This window comes from Cuculus canorus, chromosome 17, assembly GCF_017976375.1.
Source record: "Cuculus canorus isolate bCucCan1 chromosome 17, bCucCan1.pri, whole genome shotgun sequence".
Lineage (NCBI taxonomy): Eukaryota > Metazoa > Chordata > Aves > Cuculiformes > Cuculidae > Cuculus > Cuculus canorus.
This window is the reverse complement of record NC_071417.1, coordinates 14,551,819-14,571,857: the sequence shown is the minus strand read 5'-3', so window position 1 is coordinate 14,571,857 and position 20,039 is coordinate 14,551,819. Positions and strand designations below refer to the sequence as shown.

At 51.8% G+C, this 20,039-nt stretch overlaps 3 protein-coding genes across 9 annotated transcripts in view; all 3 read left to right on the top strand.

Moving 5' to 3' along the window:
• The window catches only part of PXN (paxillin), a 44,460-nt gene extending 38,918 nt beyond the window's left edge, over positions 1 to 5,542 (top strand). For 5 of the 6 annotated variants that reach the window (XM_054082388.1, XM_054082390.1, XM_054082387.1 and 2 more), the window contains 5 exons: positions 1,496 to 1,666; positions 2,011 to 2,184; positions 2,653 to 2,734; positions 3,065 to 3,213; positions 5,173 to 5,542. In XM_054082388.1, coding sequence (XP_053938363.1) covers positions 1,496 to 1,666; positions 2,011 to 2,184; positions 2,653 to 2,734; positions 3,065 to 3,213; positions 5,173 to 5,439 — 843 coding nt within the window. In that variant the 3' untranslated portion in view covers positions 5,440 to 5,542. Of the gene's footprint in view, positions 1 to 1,495; positions 1,667 to 1,797; positions 1,866 to 2,010; positions 2,185 to 2,652; positions 2,735 to 3,064; positions 3,214 to 5,172 lie in introns of those variants that run through there. The other variant, XM_054082391.1, reaches the window with a different exon arrangement.
• A 2,981-nt stretch (positions 5,543 to 8,523) lies between these two features.
• On the top strand, positions 8,524 to 11,582 carry RPLP0 (ribosomal protein lateral stalk subunit P0). The gene is made up of 8 exons (XM_054082432.1): positions 8,524 to 8,555; positions 8,682 to 8,785; positions 9,028 to 9,203; positions 9,301 to 9,388; positions 9,666 to 9,812; positions 10,579 to 10,764; positions 11,105 to 11,245; positions 11,360 to 11,582. Exons 2-8 carry the CDS (start codon positions 8,732 to 8,734, stop codon positions 11,519 to 11,521), a joined length of 954 nt encoding a protein of 317 aa, XP_053938407.1. The 5' UTR covers positions 8,524 to 8,555; positions 8,682 to 8,731; the 3' UTR covers positions 11,522 to 11,582.
• A 196-nt stretch (positions 11,583 to 11,778) lies between these two features.
• Positions 11,779 to 20,039, top strand: part of GCN1 (GCN1 activator of EIF2AK4) — a 37,540-nt gene continuing 29,279 nt past the window's right edge. For both annotated transcript variants that reach the window (XM_054082470.1, XM_054082469.1), the window contains exons 1-14: positions 11,779 to 11,820; positions 13,710 to 13,812; positions 14,338 to 14,401; positions 14,986 to 15,117; positions 15,340 to 15,448; positions 16,137 to 16,235; positions 16,318 to 16,452; positions 16,955 to 17,023; positions 17,110 to 17,218; positions 17,568 to 17,642; positions 17,916 to 18,044; positions 18,266 to 18,316; positions 18,732 to 18,830; positions 19,134 to 19,307. In XM_054082470.1, coding sequence (XP_053938445.1) covers positions 11,803 to 11,820; positions 13,710 to 13,812; positions 14,338 to 14,401; positions 14,986 to 15,117; positions 15,340 to 15,448; positions 16,137 to 16,235; positions 16,318 to 16,452; positions 16,955 to 17,023; positions 17,110 to 17,218; positions 17,568 to 17,642; positions 17,916 to 18,044; positions 18,266 to 18,316; positions 18,732 to 18,830; positions 19,134 to 19,307 — 1,366 coding nt within the window. In that variant the 5' untranslated portion in view covers positions 11,779 to 11,802. The remainder of the gene's footprint in view (positions 11,821 to 13,709; positions 13,813 to 14,337; positions 14,402 to 14,985; positions 15,118 to 15,339; positions 15,449 to 16,136; positions 16,236 to 16,317; positions 16,453 to 16,954; positions 17,024 to 17,109; positions 17,219 to 17,567; positions 17,643 to 17,915; positions 18,045 to 18,265; positions 18,317 to 18,731; positions 18,831 to 19,133; positions 19,308 to 20,039) is intronic.

Below are 20,039 nucleotides of genomic sequence, written 5' to 3'. Positions count from 1 at the left end.
GCAGGAGTGGGAGGCCCGTGCAGGCAAAGATGAGCTACTCTGTCACTACGTGTGGAATTAATCTCATCTCCCTTCTCTCCAGATAGGCCACACACAAACGATAAACACTGTGTGCCTGCCCTGCCTGGTGGTTGCAAGTCCCCAGTTAGACTGAGAGGATATGATTCCTTCCACACAGTAAAGCCCTTTTCCTCCTGTTGTGCCATGCAGGGAGCCCTGGCATTGTCCTGGGACATCAGCCTGGCTTTGTATACAAAGGCTTGTTGTCTTCCTCTGGGAGAAGTGTTGCAGTGCTGTGCTTTGGAGACGTTCACTGTAACTGTCTGGCAGGAAATCACTGCTGCATGGTGGAGGCTTTGGAGAGTGTGTGTGTGTGTGTGTGTAAAAAAAAAAAAAAAGGTAGAATTATGTATGTCATGAGAATTTTCATACAAACGAGTAGAAACCAGGGTTTGTCAGTGAGCAAACTCGTTGACTACAAGTACAGCAGCTGCAGGATGGGGAATAGAGCTCCTCCTAAGGCTGGAAGGGCAGGTTCTACTATAGCTGTGGAATGCTTTGGGTCTCTAAACCTTACCATGGCAACTGCAGTGCAAAGTCACCTCAAATAATTGTATTCCATTATTGCAGTTTGCCTGCAGAGGGGGTTTTGGTGGCCAAAGACAACATAGACTTCATTTATAACCTAAGTAAAGCAGTTCTCCCTGCCTTGGGAAGCCTTTCCAAGCCGTGTGTGCTGTGGAGGTGTGAATTTCAGAAATAGCCCCTGAAACAGGGATCTCAATCCTCCTGCCCGTGCCTGTGTGTTTCTATCAGTCCAACAGTAGATGTGGCATTCTTCCCACTGCAGTCCTGTCTGCTCGGGCTCTGCGGTGGATGTGCTGCCCTCTGCGTAGGTGAACAGCAGGTGGCTTGAAGGGCCAAGCTCAGGCATGGGATGAGAACAGCCTGACGGAGGCCAATGAGACTTGGCAAAGAGATCTGCAAGGTGCAAAAGGAGAGACGGGGGAGGAGATATTCCAGCCAAAATGCAGTTGAGATGGGGAAGAGGAGAGGGATCTCTATCAGAGAGGAGAGAGCAACAACGGAGAGCACAACAGCATAGAAACAGAGAGAGGTCAAGGAGCAGGGGCCCTCTGGACAGCGTCTCTGCTTTGTCAGCTGGCCAGGAACTGATGAGGGAAAGGAGACTTTTGGCAGAGGCATAGAGAGCACTGTACTGGCTGCTTGGGTCTGCTGGTGACTTCTGCTGTACGTGCAGGGAAGGAAAATCAAAGCCTCAGTTCACAGCTTTGCTGTTACACATCCCAGAATCTCTTTCTCTGCATGGGCAGAATATGTGTGCGTACTTGATCCTGGCGCTCACTGACTTCTGCAGAGAGTGGAGCTGTCTCCTGTCCGGCTCTGCAGAGGAGCCACTGGCAGCAACAGCAGGCATTTATCTTGCAAGCACAGCAGCACGTGCCTTACAGTCTTCGTTTTCTCTTCCCTACAGTTCATGGCACAGGGGAAAGCCGGGAGCAGCTCCCCTCCATCCACAGCTTCCAAGCCAGGCAGTCAGCTGGACACCATGCTGGGAAGTCTCCAGTCTGACCTGAACAAGCTGGGTGTCGCTACCGTCGCCAAAGGGGTCTGCGGAGCCTGCAAGAAGCCAATCGCTGGGCAGGTGAGTGGAAAGTACTGTCTCACTGCTGGATCTTGGGCTGCAGCTGGGAGTAACGGGGAGGGCTGTTTCGTGAGGCTGAAGAGACTGGAGATGCTGGAGAAACTGAAGTACTCTATTTATCCACTGGCTAGGTACGCTGTAAGCTCCTCCAGTGACCTCTACCCTGCCCTTGAGGGACTGCCCTCTCCTGAGATGAGAGGTAATTCAGTTTTCATGCTACCCCAGTCCAGGGCTCACTTGAGTAGTAGAACTTGTCATTCTTGCTTACCTCCAGCTGGTATCTTGTCGTGTGGTCTAGGGGAGAGATAGATAGAGTTGTCCTTCATAATTTGATTTCCCCACAGGTAGTTACAGCCATGGGGAAAACCTGGCACCCTGAACACTTCGTCTGCACCCACTGCCAGGAGGAGATCGGGTCACGTAACTTCTTTGAGCGGGATGGTCAGCCCTACTGCGAGAAGGACTATCACAACCTCTTCTCCCCTCGCTGCTACTACTGCAATGGACCGATCCTTGATGTGAGTTCCCTGTGGGGATTAAGGGCGCTGGTGAGGTGCTGCAGGCCTGGGTGTTAAAAACTCCATCCATGTGACCTGGGTGGAAGATTTTGTTTGAGGACTTCTACTTTTCCTTTGCCCTGGCTCTGAACAGAAAACAGCTCACTCGGGTTCTTACACCAGGGAGAGGAGTTGGTCCCCCTTAGCTTTGCTGAAGGAACCCCACATCGCTCCATCATTCCAGTGGTGATTCCTCAGCTGTTGTCCATTGGTAGCCTGTAGTAACAGGCATCAGTGCCACTTCTGAGAGCTGGACGGGGCCCTGTTTAAGGGAGGGAGCAGTGCATAAGATCCTTTTAGGGTAAAACAAAAGCGTGCAGTGGGGAAAGCCTGAAGGAGTTAGAGGCGGGGGAGATATGACTCAGCTCTCTGAAGGATGATAACAGCCTTGCACTTTAAGTGACTTGCACTTTGTCTTCTTCTGAACAGAAAGTGGTGACGGCTTTGGACAGGACATGGCACCCTGAACACTTTTTCTGTGCCCAGTGTGGAGCTTTCTTTGGACCTGAAGGTATTGCTGGTTTGTGTGGTCTCCTCTCTGAACTGCAGACAAGCGTGTAAGGCGCGGGACAGCGTGAGAAATGGGAGGGGAACTACCAAAGGTGGAAGTTTCAAGGGATATAGCTGTTTATGGGAGAAGGATGCCTGTAGCAATCTTTTTTTTCTCCCTGGAGAGGAAGGATATGCACATGCATGTGTGTGCATGGGACAGGAAGGACAGCAAAACAAGGAGCAGCTCCCTGCTGTGTGTTAGCAGTGGGAGGACTGGTTACCTCAAAGACTTGACTGGCCAGAGGTAATGATCAGGAGCTGATGCTCTGCCTCTCTCCTCCTTTGGCAGGATTTCATGAGAAGGATGGAAAAGCCTATTGCCGCAAGGATTACTTTGACATGTTTGCTCCCAAGTGTGGAGGCTGTGCTCGGGCTATCCTGGAAAACTACATCTCTGCCTTGAACACGCTGTGGCACCCTGAGTGCTTTGTCTGTCGGGTAAGAAGCCCAAGGTCCATTCCTGCTGCTCTGTCACCCCTCTCTTTTTCCACCCTGCAGGCATCTGATCCCTTATCAGGAAAAGGCATCTGTGGGGTAGTGAAGGGCAGTCAGCCCCACCAGATGGAAGCACATCAGCAACCAAACACCTTCTTGTTCCTCTGCCTGTTTACATTAAACCTTCTAGCTGCTTTGCTCTTTCTGTTCCCAGCTGCAATTATGGGCTTCTGCAGCAACTCACAGATAAACAGAGGCATTTTCTGTGACCTTTAAATAATTATAAGCTAAGCTCCTCTCTAAGCACTTGCCTCAGCAATCAGATTTTGAGGATCTTCCTCCCATGCTCCATCTGACAATATAAACTAATGAGACTGACCTTGTTCAGACAGACATGCAAGTAGGTGAAGTAGTGGCAGGCTCCATACAGCAGGCACAATAAACAGGAATACTGCAGATTAAATGCTTGGCACTCTTTCAGAGAGCCTTGAAAATATTAACTCTTACAGGCCCCAAGAGATGAGCAAAATGAGCCAGTGTTTCCTAGAGTGGGAAGGCAAGTCAGAGACTAGAACGAGCAGCAGAACCACAAGCTGCCAATTCCTGGTGTGCTGCTTGGAGCAGGCTGTGTCTGTGCTGCTGGGAGTGCCTGCCCAGAACGATCTGTGGCTCCGAGTGGTGTGCAGAGAGCAGAGGCAGCTGATGACCATCCTGACTAACGGGCTGGGGAGGGCTGTTGCTTTTTGGAAAGAGATCAAGACATCTCTGCTTTCCTCTCCCCTTGCTGCCACACGGCCTGTGTTAGTGGGGCCAGCACAGACCTTCAGGACATTAGATGTGGTTCTCTTCAGGTTTTGCTAAAGTAGAGCAGACTTCTCGGCTGCTCCGCTGGCTGAGGGAGGAGACTGTTTATTGAACTAATTGTCAGCATTAAAGTCTTAGGCTCGCTGCAGGCAAACTGCATTTGTCTTGGTGGTGCAAGTGCTTAGCTATCCACAGCTCTGCATGCTGTGTGCTGGACTCCTGTGGCCACACCGGTGTCCAGCTGTGGGCGATACTGTGTCCTCCCTGGGGAAGAGGATGGTATTAGGGCTGAGCAAAACTAGGATTCTGGAAATCTGACTTCTCTGGGCCTTGCTGCTGATCTGTTGGGTGAATCTGGATGCATCCTTGACTCTTCCTACTGCCTCAGTTTCCCACTCGTACAAGGAGAGGAATCTCCCCAGTCTTGTGGGTGCTTCTGTCGCAGGTTCTGAAGTGCAGCCTCCTCAGCTGCCTGACATGGATGGGGGTGAGGAGCTCTGGATGCTAATAAGGATGTGGCTGGTGTGTCCGCATCTATTCAAAAGCATTAGTACTGTAGAACAAACCGTTTCTCCCAGCAGTGATGTGTGTGTACCCGGTGGAGATGTTTCAGGACTGATGATTCTGTGCAAAGAGTTCCTGCGTAATGCCAGTCATTCTGGAGAGATCACTCATAAAGATGAGTTGTGCCTCGCTTTCTCACCTGGAACCAGTCCCATGTTACCAAAATTCTGTGGCATGCAAGGCTGTGTTGGTCCCTGCTTCTGCCTGGCCTTGTGGGAAAGCTGGAGTGAGAGTCAACAAAACAGGGCAAGGTTCTGCAGTGTTTCCTGTGCAGGAACGAGTGTTCTCCTTTTTCATGGCTGCACCTACCCAGTAGCTCATCTGTAGTATTTTCTTTGTAGAAGTGAAACCAGTTGGGGGAAGGAGCGTGGTCAATTCCCTTGCTTGTGGCTCTGTCTGTCCATCTATCAGCCTTGGAAGCTCACCTTGAGGGACAGTTTGGCCCTTTGGACAGCAGGAGGATGCTGAAGGGCAGCAGCTCCCCCTGCCCGCAGTTCAGCTGGGCTGTGCCACAGAGTGAAGAGGAGCTGGTGGAGCTGCCCGCATCCCCACCGTGTTACACAGCCTGACCCCTTCTGCTTTATCCTCCTGCAGGAATGTTTCACGCCGTTCGTCAATGGCAGCTTCTTTGAGCATGACGGGCAGCCCTACTGTGAGGTGCATTACCACGAGCGGCGTGGCTCGCTCTGCTCCGGTTGCCAGAAGCCTATCACAGGACGCTGCATCACTGCTATGGGCAAGAAATTTCACCCCGAACACTTTGTCTGTGCCTTCTGCCTCAAGCAGCTCAACAAAGGAACCTTCAAAGAACAGAACGACAAGCCCTACTGCCAGAACTGCTTTCTCAAGCTCTTCTGTTAGAGGCATCATAGATGGGCGCTAAGCATCTTTCTGCCACCCCTCGGCAGTTCTGTCTCTCTGAACGTTACTGTGATTTAGAACCCTTACCAGGCCGGGGAGGAGGGTGGGGTGGGTGGGTGGGAGTGTTCTGCTGCTACAGTGAGGCAGTAGATCCAGCAATGAGACGGACCATTCAACTGCAAATGCCCTTGCTGTGTCTTGGTAGACAGAGGCCGAGGCCCGCCTAATTATGGTGTGCATGTCTCTGGGTGGTGACGTCTGAGCTTAGCTGGAGGGCTCCAACAGGGAGGTTTCACCAGCCCTCTCCTGGCAGAAGGAGCCCTTGCCACTGCTTCAGCCTGTCAGCTCTCTGAGCAAATTGCGACACTTGCAGGCAGCGCAGCCCTCTGCTTTGACACCTCTTCCTCGGGCTTTTGTCTGCACTCCTGCAGGCTGAGCAGCAGCACAGGGAAGGCACTCTGTGGTCTCAGTGCCCCCCTGGCTCTGCTCCCTCAGGGCCTCGTGGCGCCTGGGGCTCGCCAAGATCCGAGCCTCTGCGCCGGCGGCCAGGCCGCTGCAAGGGTCTCTCCAGTTCCATTACACTGTAAGGAGATGATACCACTTAACTTTTTTTTTTTTTTTTTAAAGGAATCAAGATGTTACTCTGTGGGGTGTTTTTTTTTTTCCCTAGTTTATTATTCCCTGCCTTTTCTCCACACATGGGAGCAGGAGGTGGAGTTAAGCCCTGACCATCCCTCAGCACTACGTGCGCTTCCATGGGTGACGTTCTGTGCCAGGCACCGAGGCCTGCTCAGGGCACCCACTCCCCTCGCCTGCTGCTCCCTTCTCTAAAAGCAGGCACAGAGAGGTTAGATCGCAGCCTTTCATCCATCCCTGCCATGAGCGAGTGAGACCTTCGTGTTTGAGAGTGGGAAGAGTGGAGGGGCTTAAGAAGCCAGGGGAAAAAACCTATCCAAATGTCTTATCTTTTTTTCTTCCTCTCCTTGCTAACGAGACCTGTCAGCCCCTTGGTATTTCCCTTTTCTGTGCTCATGTTAAACATGTTCTACTGAGAGATGCGAGAGCAATAATCTTTTATATCGACTGTTGCTGGTGTAACAAGTCCCTCGGGTCAGGTGTGTGCACCACACTTGGAGTTTTACTATCAAAGAGAATACTGTATCCTGTCTTTGATAAGAACTGTAGATTTCTACACTGATTTTGAATTCATATCTAATTTACTTTTAATTCTCTTACAGAAATTGGTTTTGAAGTGATTTTAAGAAAGCAACTTTTATATCGAGCTGTGCTAGGCAGTATACCAGTTATGGTTTACTGTGTCTGTAACCTCAATGCTTTGTTAAGCCTAACTAACATCCAATATTTCCTTTTTACTGCGGGTTGGGAGGGGCTGGAATTGGGGGGGGGAAGGCAATGTGACTTGTATTTTTTTTTTTCCCTAGCACAGGCGGGTGAACTGTGAATAGCTTTATTTTGCCTTTTTTTTCCCCCCTCCTCTGGGTCACTTAAAAGTGTGTTTTGGTTTTTATTGTAACCTGTAAACTGCTGTATTTAAATCACCTGCCGTTCTCCCAAAGCCCAGCTGCCAAGGATGTCAATGAGTCTTAACACGATGCTGCAGGGCAAAGACCTCAGACCTTCACCCTCAGTTTCTCATCTTCACCTGCCTGAAACCAGAGCAGGTCTAATTGGGGAAGGGACTCCTCTCCTCTGGAAGGAAGGTCTTGTGACCAAAGAGAAGAAATGGGGAGAGACAGACTCTGTTCCTGACCAGCTGTGCAACTTTGGGGCAGTCACTAAACCTTACTGTGCCTCAGTTTCCCCATCTGTAAAATGGGGGCAGTTCAGCCTGGGTTTGTGAGGTGAGTGTGGGGCTCAGATCACTGCTGAAGCACGGTCAGGTCTCTGGCTGGGTGCTCGGGAAGGTGAAGTGCTCCACTGGATGACAGCCAAAGCAGCCCAGGGAGCGGTGTTTGGAATTCCTTCTCCACCGTGCCACAGCAGCGCCAGCAACGCCCAGTTGTTCTTTTCAGCTTGGCAGGTGCATTAGGGGCCTGGGGCAGCAGGGGCAGGAGCCAGCTCGGCCGAGGCTGGATTCTGCGGGCCACTGCCTGTGTCACCAAAACCGTTCTTCACTGGCTTCCCCGTACAAATGGACCCCGGCTTGTGGCTTCGAGACCACAGGAACCGTGGAAGTGCCAGCGCTAAGGCTGCCTCAGCTGGGCTGAGTGCAGCTCATGGAGATGTTGTGAAGCAAGAAGCTGTACGCATTTGTCTTCTCACCTTTGAAACTGATTTGATGTAAAGTGGACATTTTGAAGTTACGCGTGCTTGATCTTGCCAAAAAAGGTCAGCTTACTCTGGCCCTGCTAAGAGGAGGGAAGGCCGTAGTGTCGGGAGCACCGGAGTGGGGCACGAAGACACTTCTGGCACTGCTGCTCATGTGGCACCTGTACACTCTGTAATCCTGTGCCTCAGTTTCCCTGTCCGGGAGCCTTTAACCTACCTCACTGCTCGTGGAGGCTTGTGCAAGTGATGCTCTGGCAGGTGTGGGAGCCGTGGGCACTGGTGGGGCCAGAGGGGAGGTGCATTGGCTGCTCGTGCCTAGCGGAGATCACGGAACACCTGCCTGCGGAGCGCGCCCTGGGTTTGGGTTCTGCTGCGTTGGGAAACTGCGCAGCTGCTCCTCTGCCAAGCGGGTGTCCAGACGCCTGTGATTTGATGTCCGATGCAGTTTTAGGGTGGCCCAATCGCTCGGGGGGGGTCAGGAGAGGTGAGGGGACGCCGGGGATGCGAGCTCCAAGCGCTGCCCTGGGGGAAGACGCTCCACCGGGTCCGCAGTGGTTTGATGCCTTTTCTCCGCTTTCTTTTTTCCATGTTAAACTCTTGCAGTTACGCTACAATAAAGTTTGTACCGTTATCCTCGTGCCTGTGTCGCTGTCGTTTTCGGGGGGGGGCGCAGCGGCCGCTCCTCCGCCCGCCAGGGGGCGCCCGCGGTCCCGGCTCGGCCCGGCGCGGGGTGGAGGCGCGGGCGCGGCTCGCTGCCATTGGCCGGGGCCGCGCCATAAAGCGCGGAGACCGCCCCGCGGCCTTTCTTTCCCGGAGCCCTCGTGGAGGTGCGGGCGCGGCGGCTCCGGGTCCGGGGGGGGCGGTGGCGGGGAGAAGGAGGGCTCCGGGTCCGGGGGGAGCGGGGGGCTCCGGGCCGTGCTGCGCCCCGGGCTGAGCCGCGCTTTTCCCATCAGGTCCCATCTCGTCTTTAAACCCGCCGGGCGATCCTTGGAGCACCGCCGCGATGCCCAGGGAAGACAGGGCTACCTGGAAATCCAACTATTTTATGAAAATCATCGTGAGTGCTGGAGGGGAAGCGGCTGCGCGGCGGTGGGCAGGGGGCGGGGCGGGCAGGGCCAGGCCGCTCTCACGGCTCCCGGGAGGGTTCGCTGCGCGGTAACCTTCGGGGTGTGACTCCTCCGAGAGAGCCGAGGGGGAGGCGCAGCATCGCTCCGAGCGGAGGGGCTGCGGGCAGAGCTCACCGTGCCGAGGGGCTCCGCTGCTCCCGTGTCTCTCGTGACGGCGGTTCTCTCGCTGCAGCAACTCTTGGATGATTACCCGAAATGTTTCATCGTGGGAGCAGACAACGTGGGGTCCAAGCAGATGCAGCAGATCCGCATGTCCCTCCGTGGGAAGGCTGTTGTGCTGATGGGCAAGAACACGATGATGCGCAAAGCCATCCGTGGTCACCTGGAGAATAACCCTGCCTTGGAAAAGTGCGTAGTGCTGTCTGAGTGTGCTCCTGGATCCTCTGCTGGGGAAGGGGAGGCGTTGTCAGGGAAGCAGAACTGAAGGCTGTCACCTTTCCTTCAGGCTGCTACCTCACATCCGTGGGAATGTGGGCTTTGTCTTCACCAAGGAGGATCTGACTGAGATCCGGGACATGCTGCTGGCTAACAAGGTAGGCGAGATCAGTGCTCACTGTCTCTGGGCTGGTGGGAATAGGATTAAAACCAAAACTGGATGCTCACAGGAGATACCTGATCGCTAGGAGTCCCCAGGGTCTGGGAACTCAGCCCCAGCAGCCTTGGCCGAACTGCTCAGGTTTAGCTCCTGTCACACTTGTGTGTGTCTGGACGCTCTCCATCCTGGAGGAAGGCTCCAGGAAGGAGTTGATGCCATCCCACAAGAGCTGAGGAATGACCATTCTTGCACCTTCTCATTTCCCCTTTCTCCAGGTGCCAGCGGCTGCCCGTGCTGGAGCCATTGCTCCTTGTGATGTGACTGTGCCAGCCCAGAACACTGGGCTCGGACCCGAAAAGACCTCCTTTTTCCAGGCCTTGGGCATCACCACGAAGATTTCCAGAGGGACCATTGAGATTCTGGTGAGTGAGCAGCAAGGATCAGAGGTCTCATTGGTGCCGAAATAAACATGGGATTGGCAGTCCGACTGCTGCACTTCCAGAGGTGGTGAAGGAGGATGTCTGTCTCAGCTCACAGAATCATAGGATCGTTTGGGTTGGAAGGGACCATGATCATGGTCATCCAGTCCAACTCCCCTACAGGAACAGGGACATCTTTAAACCAGATCTGGTTGCTCAGAGACCCGTCCAACCTGGCCATAAATGTTTCCAGGGATGGAGCCTCCATTACCTCCCTGGGCAACCTGGGCCAGTGTTTCACCATCCTTATTGTAAAAACGTCTTCCTTATCTCCAGTCTAAATCTCCCTGCCCTTAATTTAAAACCATTGCTCCTTGTCCTGTCACACCAGGCCTTGCTAAAAAGTCCCTCCCCTTCTTTCTTGGACCCCCTTTCAGTACTGGAAGCTGCTGTAAGGTTTCCCTGGAGCCTTCTCTTTTCCAAGCGGAACAAGCCCCACTCTCTCAGCCTGTTCTCTTCCAGAGGAAATTTAGGGTGAGCGCCTTGTAGGTCGTGTGGGAAGGGTGCGTCCTTTCCCCTGGCTGCAGTGTGCCTGCCTGCGTGGCTGAGGGCTTTCTTGCCTTGCGGAGATGAACCTGGCATCTGTTTTTGTTGTGCTTCTTCCTTCAGTTCCATTTCTCACCAATGGAAATGTGCATTTGTGTCCCGTTGCATTTATGTGCCCGAATTTCATAGCACATATTCACCTTGTTTCCCCTCACTTCCTCAGAGCGATGTACAGCTCATCAAGACTGGAGACAAAGTGGGAGCCAGCGAGGCCACTCTTCTGAACATGCTGAACATCTCCCCGTTCTCCTTCGGGCTGGTGATCCAGCAGGTCTTTGACAATGGCAGCATTTACAATCCTGAGGTCCTGGATATCACTGAGGAGACCTTGCACAAGCGCTTCCTCGAGGTGAGCGCCACGGTCCGCTCTGCTGTGTGCCTGTGCTGCCTGGGAATGAAGCATCAATCTCTGGTGCCTTCCTTGGGGTCCTGTGGAGCCCGCAGCTCTCCCTGCTACCCTGCAGAGCTATTGGGCAGTTCCCTCTGTGGGCTGTCTCACCTGAGGCCGCTTTAGAAAGTGATCGAGGTTGTTTAAATCTTGCTGCTTCTCTGATGTCACTGGAGCCGCATTGTCTCTGTGCTGTGCGCTGTCCCTCATCTCTGGCAGCGTGGAGCTGTGCCACCGCCTACCCTGGTCCTGGTCCAGGCCTTTTTTAGGAGCAAGCTGACGCGGGTCTCTCTCTTTGCAGGGTGTTCGGAACGTCGCCAGCGTCTGCCTGCAGATCGGGTACCCGACCATCGCCTCTGTGCCCCACTCCATCATCAATGGGTACAAGCGGGTCCTGGCAGTGGCCGTGGAGACCGACTACACCTTCCCGTTGGCTGAAAAGGTGACGCCTGCGCTTCCCGGGCTGGAGCGCTTCCTCGGGGCACTCCGCGGGCTGACTGGTGCTAGGGGGCCGCAGAGGCTGAGCCAAGCGCTGATCCCCCTGTTTCTCTCGCAGGTGAAGGCGTTCCTGGCAGACCCCTCTGCTTTCGTGGCTGCTGTCCCTGTGGCCGCTGAGGCGGCTGCACCTGCGGCTGCCGCTGCGGCTCCAGCCAAGGAGGCAGCAAAGGAGGAGTCGGAGGAGTCGGACGAGGACATGGGCTTCGGCCTCTTCGACTGAGGGCCGCGTCTGTCTGTCTGTCCGTGCGTGTCGGTGCCGGAGCAATAAAGAGCTGTTTGACCCTGACGTGTCCCGGCGTATGCGGGGCTGGGGGAGGCGGGGAATGGTCGGGGGAGGCGGGGAGGACCCGCGGGAGGCGGGGGAGGGCGGTGCGGCCCGGTCGCTCGCTACGCGCAGAGCCCGAGGCTGCAGGCCGCAGTGCCGTTGCCATGGAGACGGGCCCGGCCCATCAGGCCCCGCGCGCCGGAAGTCGCTGCCGCTTCCGGGTCACGTGGGGCGCCATGGCGGCGGACACGCAGGTGAGAGCGGGCCGGGCGGGCCGTGCCCGCTGCGCTGCTGCCGCCGCACTGGGGGCCGCGGGGCCGGGCCGAGCCTCCCCCTCGGCGGCCGCGGGCGGCCCGGGGTGCTGCTGGGAGGGGAGACCGCGAGCGCGGCCACGCTCCCGGCGCTGCCGCTCGCCCTGCCCGGCCGTTCCGCCCCGCGGGCTCCGCGCTCCCGGGCGGCTCCGCGTTCGCTCCCGCGTCGTTGCGTTCCGGTTCCGCCTCGCGCCCCCATAAAGAAAAAGCCGATGGGTGCAGCTGTCTGAGGGGCTTCTGAGCCGCGGTTCGTGCCGCTTGCGTGAGCCGCTGAGCGCCTGGGAAACGAGCGCGGTTTATACTGCGAATTTCTAGGCTGTTGGGTAGATTTAACGCGTTTTTCTTGTCCATCCGCCTCCCTGCTCCTGATTGGGCGGCGTGGGTGAGCGCAACTTGGTTCGAGTTTGCGTGTGCGATGACCTCACGTAATTGAAAGGTCTGAAAGGCGACGCACTCGCCCTTGGTGGCGCATTCTATGGGTTCAGGTGGTTGGGAGGGCGCTGGCCGCGCTCCGTGGCCGCTCTGCGCCTCCCCTCCCGGGGCAGCCCCGCGCCGGTGCTGGGCTTGGTACGGGCGGCCTCTCCCAGTCCCAGGAAGTGGCACAGGATTCCCTGTCCTGCCTGCAGCAAAATGCCTCACGACGGCAGCTCTGGAGAAGGGCGGAGGTGAGGGCTGCTTCTCACTTACCAGGGTTCCTTTGCTGAGAGAGAGTGGGAAAATTGATGGTGCTTGGAAAATTGGAGGGAACAGTTCTGACGCATTTCTGAAGGCATGGTTATTTACTACCCTTCCCAAAGAAGGTGGTGCTTATTGTGAAGTTGCTGAGTTTAAGAGCTGACTCTTGGAAGCCTTTCCTGGAGGGCGGTGCGTGGTTTTATGCGCATGTGGGGAACCAGTGAGCGTAGCCCCGGCTGAGCCCTGTTCAGCCCCCACAAGATCTTCTCTCTTGCATACTTTGTGACACCTGCAGGTTCATGGCAATGGTTTCAGTAGCTGGAGGAGCAGGCACTGAGATTGAAACTACTTTTTAGTTGTTTGTCACTGTCTTGATACCAAAACAGTTTACAGGAGCTGAACTGGGTGAGCAGCCTCAGCCCCTGCCTGCTGGCAGATGCAGGCATGCAGTAGTGCAGGCAGGAAAAAGGCATTCAGTTGTGTGACATGGCTTTTTGTTTTGCTGGGGTAACCTTGGGCACTGCTGATAGTGCGTGGAAGGACTTTGATAGCAAGGCGCAGCCTTCTGTGATCTGGTGAGTCCAGTTTACAGAATCGCTGTGATGTGTGTGTTATTCCTGGGAAGGAGTAAATGTGAGCAGTTTGCTCTTTTGCTGGGCCTGAGTATGGAATTTTACAACTATTGACAGCCTGAAGCCACAGATCAGTGTTTCAGGACAGACGGTCACGGTCAGCTGGGGTCCTCTGCAGCCAGGAGTCCCCTCTGGGATGTTTGGGCTTTAGGAGGTGACGCATGCTGAACAGCATCTCTGCATTCCTGAAATGCATTGCTTTTGGTGCTGTTAGGGGTCCTGTGCTCCAGGCTGTTGATCTCGCCTCTTACTCTCCCTTGCTTTTAGAGGAGTAAAAGCATCGTACAGAGCCCAAGTGCCGTGACAGGGCCCAGGCTAACACACTGAAAGCAGACATCCATCAGCCAGAGGGGCAGTTTCTGAGTCTCATTGTGGGTGATGTACAGGGCCCCTTTTGCTCCAGATAAGTCCCTGGATGCTCACGTTTGGTCACCAAGAGGCTGTGACATGTTTTGCTCTCCCAGGCTTTGTGTTCTGTGTGTTGATGTTGAAGACAGTCTGATGCTCTTTCCTCTCTGGTTTTAGCTCTCTGATACACTGAAGCGGTTTGCAGTAAAAGTGACTACAGCCAGCGTGAAGGAACGGAGAGAGATCCTCAGTGAGCTGGGAAAATGCATTTCTGGGAAAGGTAAAAGCTTGGGGGCACTGTTCTGGTCATCAGAATGGAGAAGCATGTTAAAAGTGTTTTGTTTGAAAGGCTTGTGGGGTGATTTTTGAAGCAGGGGACTGGCAGTGTTTGAGGCCTGTGCTTTCTCACAGCGTTGATTCTAAGCATGGCTTTTGAAGGTGACACAGAATTCCTCTTACTGGGATGCATGCTTTCCCAGTTAGTGGTGCTTCTGTATGTGTGGAGGGAGGTGGAGCATGGGAGATTTTAGATAGTCTTAATAAAATGGTTGAAACAGGTTGTTAAAAGTCTCTCATTGTCTGAAGATGATGTGGAAGTGTATGTTCCAATTCCCCCTTATTTTTAAAAATGTGCATAAAATGTATAAAAGGAGAGGACTCTGACTATGATCTTTGAAAGTTTTGTGGGTGCATAGAGGCTTCGCACTGCTCACTGATTTCCCTTGTAAAGTGAATGGTGTTTGTGTTAAAGATTTAAGAGTTCATTGATTTATGGAGATGTATTTGGAAACATGTTCTGTTGCAGATCTTCCAGAGGGTGCAGTAAAAGGCCTCTGCAAACTCTTCTGCCTTACTCTGCATCGATACCGGTGAGTAAATCCATGTGCAAGGGCTGTGTGATCTAACCTGTTGGTGTGTATGTGTTTGTTTGTTAAACTAGTGTGGAGCATCTGGAGATGTTATTATGCAGAGTCACATGGGTACATGTGATGCTGAAAGATGCTGTCCAGTAATTACGCTGGCAAGTTAAGTCTGACATTAAAACTTTTGCAGTGCTCACCTTGTGTTTCACTTCTAATTTTGAAATTAAAACTTGCATCTTGGGGCTCAGTTTGTGAAAATGAGCGCCCTGTCCTGGTGAAGCCAGACTGAGATGGCTTTTAGATGTCTTTTAGACAGTTTTTAGATGGGGATCAATTGTGGGCTGTTATAGAGAAGCTGTTTAGAGCCTGTGTTTTCTGCAACCTTCCAGAGAGCCTTGACATAACTTCTGTCAGCTGAAGAAGGGGACAGAGCTTTTTGCCAGAAACTTCTTTTCTTGGAACAGCAAGGATAAAATAACCAACTGTTAGCGCGACTGCCGAACTGAGAGAGCACAGCCTGTCGTGTGATGTGGTAACGTGTAAGGTTGGCAGGGTTTGTGATGTTCACAGAGGTATATTTTTCGTTCTAGCGATGCGGCGTCCCGCAGAGCCCTGCAACTGGCACTTCAGCAGCTTGCAGAATCCCAGCCAGAGGCAACAGTGAAAAACCTTCTGCAGTCACTTCAGTCTTCAGGGATCGGTAGCAAAGCTGGAGTTCCCAGGTGCTGGATGCGTTGTTTTATGTGGAAGCAATTCTCAGTTGCTGGTAGCTGCTTTTGTGTTCAGTATGATTCTGCTGCTACTGCTTGCCAGAGGTGTTAAAAGTATTCAGAGAGAAAGCTATTAGCGGTTCTGACTTGGGCACAGGCGAGTCTGTTATGGACTGGAGGGTGTGAGTTACATTCTGGGAGCTGTATATTCACTACCTTGTGTTTGTACAACAGCAAGAGCAGTGGATCTGCAGCCCTGCTGGCCCTTTCCTGGACGTGCCTGCTAGTACGCACAGTCTTTCCAACACCAGACAAGAGACAGGGAGAAATATGGAAAAAAATGGTAAGTTCTTTTTGGTTTGCAGAAATACCCTTTTGAGATAAGAACTGAAATATTTATAATACCTTTAAGCCGCTAAAACATTGCGATCAATTCTGAGCGTAATTCTGAAGTCATGTTAAAATCCAGGTTTATGTGGTAGTCTTATTTGCATTCTGGTGTATTTTGATCTCTCCTGTTACACTGGAGAAGGCAGGAGGTGTGTGAAGCATGAGAATGAGGCAGGCTTGCGGCTGCGTGGAGCTGCTCTGCACACTGTGGTGCATACCAGTGTTTCTGGGTGTGCAGCGTGGCGTGAATTCCTTGTGCCTCCCTTCTAGTAGTTGCTTGTTATACTCTGTCATATAGTGTCAGGTAGCTTTTTGCTTTCTTTTCATCTACTGTAACAACGTGAACCTGTGACTCTGCTCATAGCACCTTGGAATATAGTTGGAACATGTTGTAGGAAGGGATGTAGTCTCATATAAATTGCTGCTTTGAAAGTCACGAGTTTCCAAAACCGTTCTGCGTGTTTCTGCAAAGTGGTGCGTATAGGATGGAAGCTTGGGTAGCCTGTTGGAAGCACTTATGCAACTTAAGAACTTCTTCCTAAGTAGGTCCAGCTAATTACTGGCCTTTGACATGCCTTGTTCAACCTGAGCTCTTTGAGAAGCAGGTGCATGAAGGTTTTCTTGGCTGTTTCCCTTGACAGGTGGAGGTTCAGTGTTTGCTCCTTTTGGAAGTCCTGGGAGGTTCTCATAAGCAGGCGGTGGATGGGGCTGTGAAGAAATTGAACAGGCTGTGGAAAGAGGTGATATACACTGTACGTGACCAAATTCAGTAGCTGTTGTGGGTTGTACTGTGTTAACGTGTTCTGCTCTTTTTCTCTTCAGAACCAAGATCTGGTGGATCAGTACCTTTCTGTCATTCTGAGTCTTGAACCAAACCAGAGTTACACAGCAATGCTGGGACTTGTGGTGCAGTTTTGCACAGCACAGAAAGAGATTGATATTGTTAAACGATATAAGGTAAATATGTCATACCACTGTTTTCTTCGGTACTAACTAGTGTCCCCTCTCATCATGGAGAAGAGCACTGAGGAGATGTCTCAGTGAGGTTGGTACATCTTCCGCTGGTTTCATTATCTGTCCATTCAGTTGTCTCACACTTCTGACTAAAACAGCTGGGACAAATTTGTAGAGGAGGTGCTGGATTCTGGGCTTTTTGCTGTGGTCTGGGTGTTTCTGTAGACGGTGAGCACTGTGACTCTCTGCCTGCTCCCTTGCTGTACGAGTGGGAGGCAGCAGGCAGCTTTTAGTGCCTTTTGAGAGTTGGGCTGAAGGGTGGAGCAAAGCACTGGTCTCTGCCTCGCTGTCTGATGTGAGGACGAAAGCAAAGCTCCTGCTGAGTGGATAGGCCTGACTTTCAGAGGAGAGTGAGGAGGGGTGTCAAGCCTGACTTCCTGGTGGTGTGTGGAGAGCTGCAGGGAGGTTGCACTGTGGCTGTAATGTGGTGTTTCTGCTTGTTCAGAGTGCTCTTTTGGATTTCTACTTGAAGACCATCCTCATGAGCAAGACAAAGCCTCAGAAGCATGTGCTGGTGAGACATCCTGTTACTGGGCTGTTGGTGCTTTTGTCCTGTGTGCAGCATCCACTGCTGTGCTGAGCACCTTATTCTCTTTGCAGGACAGCTGTTCCCCGCTTCTCCGGTACATGTCTCATGCTGAATTCAAAGACTTAGTATTGCCAACTCTGCAGAAATCTCTGCTACGCAGTCCTGAGAATGTAATTGAAAGTGAGTCTGTCATCTCTATACATTGCTTTGTCTGCTCCTTTGAGGTCCGGAGTTGTGGGAGGAGTGTGTCCCTCTGGACTGTGTTTTCGGTGTCTAAGGGTTGGATGTGGAGAATTTTTGGTGTGATCCCAAGTGTCTGGGTATGTGATAGCAACTGTTAGCACTGAGGACAGAATTTCACAGAGTGCTAAGAATATTCCTGATTAATCAATTTCAGTGTTTTAGGAGTACCAGGAGATCCTTAGGAGAGCAGACAGAGTCTGCTGTGAACTGTGGGGAAGGGTGTATTGAAATGCTAACCCCTGTTACTTAACTGAAGGTAATATGCCATTATCTCTTCTGTCTTCAGCAATCTCTTGCTTGCTGGTATCTGTGAACCTGGATCTCAGTCAATACGCTCTGGACATTGTGAAAGGACTGGCCAGTAAGTCCTCTGACTTCTGGAGGGATTGATGAATTCCAATTAAAGCTTTCTTCCCAACTTCTTGGCAGTGCCTCTGACAGTGTGATTGCTGATAAAGAGGTGGTTTTATGTGGGTGGGAGGATGATACTCTAACTTGGAACTGGCACAGTTCACGTGGCAGTTCTAGAAGCTGAGTCGAGCAACGTGTAAAGATTGAGCAACGTGTCCTTATTTTGCTGATTTTTTTTTGGTGTTTGTCGTAAGGAGCTCTGAGTTTGTGCGTTATTTTCTAGGTCATCTGAAGTCCAACAGTGTGCAGCTGATGGATGAAGCAGTTGTGGCATTAAAGAATTTGGCTCGACAGTGTAGCGATCCTTCGGCTGTGGAGTCACTGGGCAGGCACCTTTTTGCCATCTTAGGGGGTGAGTAAATCGTAGGATAAGAGGCTGATATGAATAAAGGTTTGCTGTCTTCAAGGATGTGTTCTATTTTCTGCTGTCTTCAGCTGCCCATATGGTAGAGGTGGCTCAGCCTGGATAGGGGTAGTGGGGCGGGCTTTTGTATTTTCGGAGAAGATTCTTGATGTAGCATATGGCCATTGTCTGTCTGTGTTAGCCATCACTCATTTGTTTCTTGTTGGCAGGCTCAGAAGGGAAGCTGGCAGTTGTTGCTCAGAAGATGAGTGTCCTTTCAGGTGAGGATCCTAGAAGAAAGCTGCTCTTCTGGTGGACGAAATCCAGCAGGAGGCTGAATAAAAGGATCCACACTTAAGCCTTGAAGATTCCTTGCCTGTCATTCCAAATTGGCTGTGGTTAATATCATAGAGGGTACTGGGTCCCACCTGCCAGTTCCTGACTTTCTATTCAAAGAAAACAATTGGCTGGTAGTTAGTGTTTCATGCAAAGGAGATGATGACAGTATCCTGAGTGAAACTGAAGATGAAGATCCTGCAGTGTTGGTAGTTGGGGGTGTGACATCCAGATATAGTGATGCGAGAGAGAGAGATGTCACTGCAAGGACTGAAATATGAGGGGTCACTCATGATTTATTTGTAGGTTTTGCAGCACGCACTGGTAGTTTGGGAACTAATGAGAATTCCATCCTTTCAGGAATTGGCAGCCTTAGTCACCATGCGGTTTCTGGATCCTCCAGCCAAGCTCTGAGTGGAACTGTGGCTGAGCTTTTCATCCCTTTCCTGCAACAAGAAGGTGAGGCCTCTTGCCTTTGTTCTTGGTTTGCTAAGCTGTTTTCATCTCGAGTGGGATTTTCATTCATCTTGAGCGGGATTTTCATATAGCCTGTTATGCAGAAAAAAATCAGGATTTTCGCCTGTTGTGTTCTAAAATCTGTTGGCCTGTTTTGATGAGCAGCCCCATAGAGACAGTGCTGTGTCTGTTAGTGGCATGTGCATTCTTTTCCTGCCTCCTCCTGATCGTGTTACCCATTTTCTGTTTTGTGTCCCTGTGTTTATGCAATTGCTGTACTGACATGAGCTCTGTGTTAATTCCTAGTCCATGAAGGTACGTTGGTTCATGCTGTCTCTGTCCTGGCTCTTTGGTGTGTTCGGTTCACCACGGAAGTTCCTAAGAAGTTGGTAGAATGGCTAAAAAAAGCCTTCAGCCTGAAAACCTCTACGTCAGCTGTGAGACATGCCTACCTGCAGTGCATGCTAGCCTCTTTCAAAGGTAAACCTGTGCAGCTGTTAATAACTCTTCAGTGTGTGGCTTAAGAGAAGAGTAATTGACTTTTGTACTTCCTGATATAAGTAGATAGCATTAAAAAAGACTTTGTAAGGCAGTGTCTGTTCAATGACCTCCTTCATATTTCTTGTTAAACTCTTTTGCCTGCAAGCTTATAAAGATGGTTTGTCTCCTTGTGGAAGTAGCATCACTGGTGAACGTGCTGTCCTTTCATATACCCCCAAAGCAATTTTTGCTGTGGGCAAAGGGGCTTACTTGTGTGTGACATGTGCAGCTGTTCAAGGGATCAGGGCTCAAGGGAATGCGTATTCCCAAGTGGTTTACTCAGCACTGGAATGCTGACTACCTTTGCTTTGACCCACCCAGTGACACATAGAACTGAGGCATAAAGAAAACAGATTCTAACTCTTAGAAATTTGGGTTTAAAACATTTCCTGTGAATACTCAATCTAGGAGCACCTTGCTAGGTTTCTGTGGAAGTAGGGGTCACAGATCAGTGGAATCCCTTGGCTTGTGAATGGTGGAAGTGGAACAGATGGTTGTGGCTTGCCAGGAGCTTACTTTCACTGTCTTAGGGAAACATAGTCTTTGATGTCAGACTTCTTGTGATTTGAAGCAATTCCTTTAACACAATAGAACTATGGTTTTCTTTTGCATCCCATGAGCAGAAGCTCCTATTAAAAGGGGGCTGGTTTGTCTGTGAGGAGAGGACTGAAG

Excerpts from the sequence above, each read along its gene's own strand:
- RPLP0 (XM_054082432.1), top strand. The coding sequence starts at position 8,732 with ATGCCCAGGGAAGACAGGGCTACCTGGAAATCCAACTATTTTATGAAA. Across the intron at positions 8,786-9,027 it reads ACTATTTTATGAAAATCATC|CAACTCTTGGATGATTACCC; the intron begins GTGAGTGCTGGA and ends CTCTCGCTGCAG. Across the intron at positions 11,246-11,359 it reads CCTTCCCGTTGGCTGAAAAG|GTGAAGGCGTTCCTGGCAGA; the intron begins GTGACGCCTGCG and ends TTTCTCTCGCAG.